The sequence below is a fragment of the Mercurialis annua genome, linkage group LG4 (assembly GCF_937616625.2).
Source record: "Mercurialis annua linkage group LG4, ddMerAnnu1.2, whole genome shotgun sequence".
Taxonomy (NCBI): Eukaryota; Viridiplantae; Streptophyta; class Magnoliopsida; order Malpighiales; family Euphorbiaceae; genus Mercurialis; species Mercurialis annua.
In genome coordinates this window covers 24,390,052-24,394,264 of record NC_065573.1, presented here as the reverse complement: position 1 = coordinate 24,394,264, position 4,213 = coordinate 24,390,052, and the positions used below count along the sequence as shown (strand labels likewise).

The 4,213-nt window shown below is 40.1% G+C and overlaps 1 protein-coding gene across 3 annotated transcripts; it reads right to left on the bottom strand.

Moving 5' to 3' along the window:
* Positions 1–204: 204 nt before the first annotated feature.
* LOC126676980 (FT-interacting protein 3) lies at positions 205–3,978 on the bottom strand. 3 transcript variants are annotated; one of them, XR_007640464.2, is made up of 4 exons: positions 3,834–3,978; positions 3,268–3,393; positions 506–3,066; positions 205–385 (listed from the first exon to the last, which is right to left on the bottom strand). XR_007640464.2 is itself a non-coding variant. In XM_050371376.2 (3 exons), the coding sequence occupies exon 3, from the start codon at positions 2,953–2,955 to the stop codon at positions 625–627; it is 2,331 nt and encodes a 776-aa protein (XP_050227333.1). In that variant the 5' UTR covers positions 2,956–3,066; positions 3,268–3,393; positions 3,834–3,978; the 3' UTR covers positions 430–624. The 3 variants fall into 3 exon arrangements, 2 of the variants coding, with proteins under 2 accessions (XP_050227333.1, XP_050227334.1); XM_050371376.2 differs by lacking the exon at positions 205–385 and having other exon boundaries at positions 430–3,066; XM_050371377.2 differs by lacking the exons at positions 205–385; positions 3,834–3,978 and adding an exon at positions 3,639–3,791 and having other exon boundaries at positions 430–3,066.
* Between the last annotated feature and the right edge of the window lie 235 nt (positions 3,979–4,213).

Below are 4,213 nucleotides of genomic sequence, written 5' to 3'. Positions count from 1 at the left end.
CAGGCTGTAAAGCAAAAAAGAAAATGTAAAAATAGGCAGAAGATAAGGTCCCCCCACTCACTAACCTAGAATACACAAACTGCCATTGAATCCCAACTATCAATGAACAAATTCTCTTCTAAACTTGCAGTTTTCCTAGCAGTCAAAAAATTATCACACAATTATCAATCCCACTTTGGACTGTAAAGCAAAGCAATAGCAGCATCCCCAAGCAGCAGTAACTTTTATTCACTTTTACTGTTTCTACATGAATCAAGCAATGCATTTCTCACTATATAGTCGGTCACCAATTGTATACAATGCAACATAAGAAATGCATAAAAGCTATAGATGTAGTTAAAGCATATAGAAGAAGGGTCATCAAAGATTATATTCCAATCACAACCTACAAAATTACAAATGAGCACAAGTTGATTATCAGAAAGAAAATTACCTCCAAAAGCTGAAAACATAAATTATATTAAATAAAACTTAGAATAACCTGAAAATCCACAAAATCTACTACCTTCGGAGGAAGGTTAGACATCATACCCGTCTCGTACACATGGAAAGCAAACTAGCTCCATTACTTTCTGCATCTTGTCCCCCGCCGACTCAACAAGCCGAATCAAAACCCTTTCTTGCTCAAAGCATGCAATCAGTTCTCGCCGGCAACCGCCGGAAGAAATTGAGCGGTACTGAGGGGAGCTTGTGGCGAAACCTTGGATGTCTCAACACATAAAATCCAGACAGGAGTGCCACAACTTGGAAAGGAGTAACATACAGAACAATGGCAGCTATCAAACAGAAAATCACGAACAAAGCTGTTGCCCTTGGGTCTCGCCAGCTTAGCAAAGACTGCAGTCTTTCCCCTTGAGTAGCTAAATCCCCAACCACCGTCTGAATCCTCCCAGCAATACTTCTCAACCTATCATATCTCATCCTTACAATATCAGAAGGTCGTGACGTAGGGAATGTATCGAACTCCTCGTCGAGTTCATCAGGATGTGCAGATTCTGCATGAGACAGACGAGTGTCCATGTGAGGAGGATGCCTTGGCCTCCATCTATAATACCATACACCAATCAGGAATAGATACAGAAAGATCGTAGGCAAAATAAGCTCCGGATAGAGCACTAATATAATAAACAATATGTGAATGAGCACTGTTGTGATGGGGTTTTTCCAATTGCAAATCTGATCAAACCATTTCCCTACTGCAATCAAACCACTCAACACCCCCATGATTCTGAAAAAATTGGCTTTGCTTCTTCTCATACTCCACATGTGAGACCCCACATCAAGCATGTATTCAACAATTTCCTTCCGTAATGGCGGCTCTGCTCGGCTCAGCCTCATTGACACAATCTGAGTGGCTTGGTGCCTCAAGCTATCAAGCTGGCTTACTGTAAGTGGATGGAGATAGTGCATCTTTGGCAACAGAGGATGCGAATACATGTGCATCATATTAAGCAAGGATGAGCATGTGAAACGGACTGCTAAATGAATATCTCCCATCTTCTTGACACCATTAGGATGCAGGACCAGGAGAGGGTATGAGTGTGTGTAAACTCGATCAGTTTCAAGTGTGGAAAGACGGATTCGTACCTTCCCAATCCTCGAATCCTTAACTCCTCCAGCCTTATCCCCTCCTCCATGCAAATGACAATTATCAAAAACCCCAATGGTTATGACAGTACAGGGATCAGAGACCTCCCAGGTATATTGCTCATTCCACTTGGGTGCAAAGCTGTCAATAATGGTACGAGTACGAACCCACTTCTGACCGTACTTTGCCACACAGTAGGCATCTGTTGTTCCCCGACCATCCTTTGTCTTCATGGGTATCAATCCCTGCGCATTAAGAATACCTACTTCAAGCACCCCTATGCTCTGCTTCCAAAGCTGTTTGGCTGTAGGTCGAAGATCGCTGCTGTAGTGTGTTGATTCATCCAGAACATGATAGCCACCCTCCAGACAGATTCTCATGTGAATCCTGCTAGCAAATTTAATTTCCTTCTTCTTTTCACCTTCCACAAGAACATGTTTCTCCAGATTAAACCACCTGGTATTAACAGGTCTGTGGTCAAGCCTTCTGTCAATATACGGCAAAGGAATCGCACATCTCCCCAGTACCTCCTCTTTATTAGGTGCAATTCTATCTTCCACACTTAAAATCAAAGGCTCTTCAAATGGCTCTGCAGCCACAAACATAAGATCCTCATTCCACATAGGATTAATACTCCTACTTGGAGAAATTCTCGTTCTCAAAGCTTGATTTCCCAAGACAGCCTTCACAAAAACTTCTGGATATCGACCTTTATCACTTGGTTGCAAATCTTGAGCTTCAATGACATTGACCCTCAAATACCATAGTTTAGGGGAGAGATATACCTTTGACCGAATGTTGGCAAGACTGTCCATTCCGCTGATAGCAGCAGCATCAGAATGCCATGCTTCTGGAAATGCTTCATCTGCCTGTGTACCCATCCACACAGCTAACATCAACTCCCCCTTAACTTTATCCCCTTTCCTATCCTCCAACCTATACCACTGTGGTGCTAAAGGACTATCAGGAGGAACACGCTTAGGTACCTCATTCAAATCAAACAAAACTCGACCCATGAAGTCATCCTTCACAACATCCTTATCTTTAACAGTAACCTCAAGCACGGAGGCCTGAATTCGATCCTTGGAGAAGGCAAACACCTGGCTCCACTCAGGATTTGACTTCTTCTCAAAATGTCGAGTGGTACCCTTATAGTTCCCTAGCTTAACTTCTACATAAGGGTCACAACTACCAGTAACATCTTTCCCAGGCAAGTCCTTAGCCTTAACAACACGAACATACAGATATTGCATCTGCTCAACAAGATCATAAGTACTAGTGAGCTTGTCCCCGGTGACCTTCCCCCCACCGAGATGGGGATTGGTCTCCTTCAAGACAAACTCCTCGAGCGGAGGCCTCTGCATCATTGTGGGTGTTTGTTTCAAATTCAAAGATTAACTCAGTGTTCCAAAATTTATTTCACGAGTGTGTCTGTCCAGCTGTCTGTTGTGCATTCAAAAGATTTCAAAAATAAATCCCTGAAAAAAGGAAGCATAAATATTCTAATTAGCCGTTACAAAATTAAGAACCTAAAAAAAAAAAGGGAAGCCAAAGATCAAAAACATTGAGTGAGTGAGGCAAAAAATCTAACCTAAACACTAAATGGATAACCATGTGAGAGAAGAAATCACATTAAATAATTAAACTGACATTGATAATGATATAAGTAAGAAAATTACCAAGTTGTCCCTGATATTCTTGCTCAGATCTCTTTAAATTCCAAAAGCATCTTAAAAAAAAAAACCTCAAAACTCTTCACTATCCAAAAATTTCTCGGACTCTTCAGATCTGTAACGCTTGAAATCCTGTTACAAAGAATCAACCAATACATCATTAGGTGCTGATAGTATGACAAAAGAGTTCAGATCAGATAAGAAATGACACTATTTAAAGTGATTTCGCAGTTTGTTTCCCGAGAAAATGCAGGAAAATGTTTTGAAGAGAGCATAAAATAATTTTTCATTTCCAGTAGCAGTTAATAAAGGCTAGTTCCACCGCTAACTTGAACAACAAAAAAAATTATTTTTGATTTTCCTATGAGTTCTCTCACCATCCAAACCAAACAACTTCTTCTCTACTCTTTTCTCGCGAACCAAACAGAGAAAGAGAAAGTTTACTACGTCAAAAAAAGCATAAAACGAAAGAAACAGAGGCATTACACTACACAAAATCAACTAAAAAAGCTATAAAAAAAACACTAACAAAATAAACAAAGAAACCGAAGTTCATAAACATCTAATATCACCTTATAATCTGGTGTTGTATTTGATTTTCTTGGGAAAATAAAATCAAAATGAAAGATAAGAGTGAAGAAGGAGAGTTCTAGAGAGATAAAGTGAAAAGAAGAAGAGAAAAACACACACACAGAGACACAGAAAATAATAAAACTAATAATAATAATAATAATAATAATAATAATAAAGAGAAAAAGAAAATAAAATGGGGATGTTTGTGCTTTTGCTTTTTCTAATTAGGATCTGATGAATCTGCAAGAATTATACACACACAGAACCTTTTCTTTTGGTGGGGACCACCAGTCTGTCAAGCGTGGGAGGGACTATTGTCGCCGTGTTTTCCTCTCTGCGGCACGTGCATCCGCCGTACACGGCGGTGATGAAAATGAGA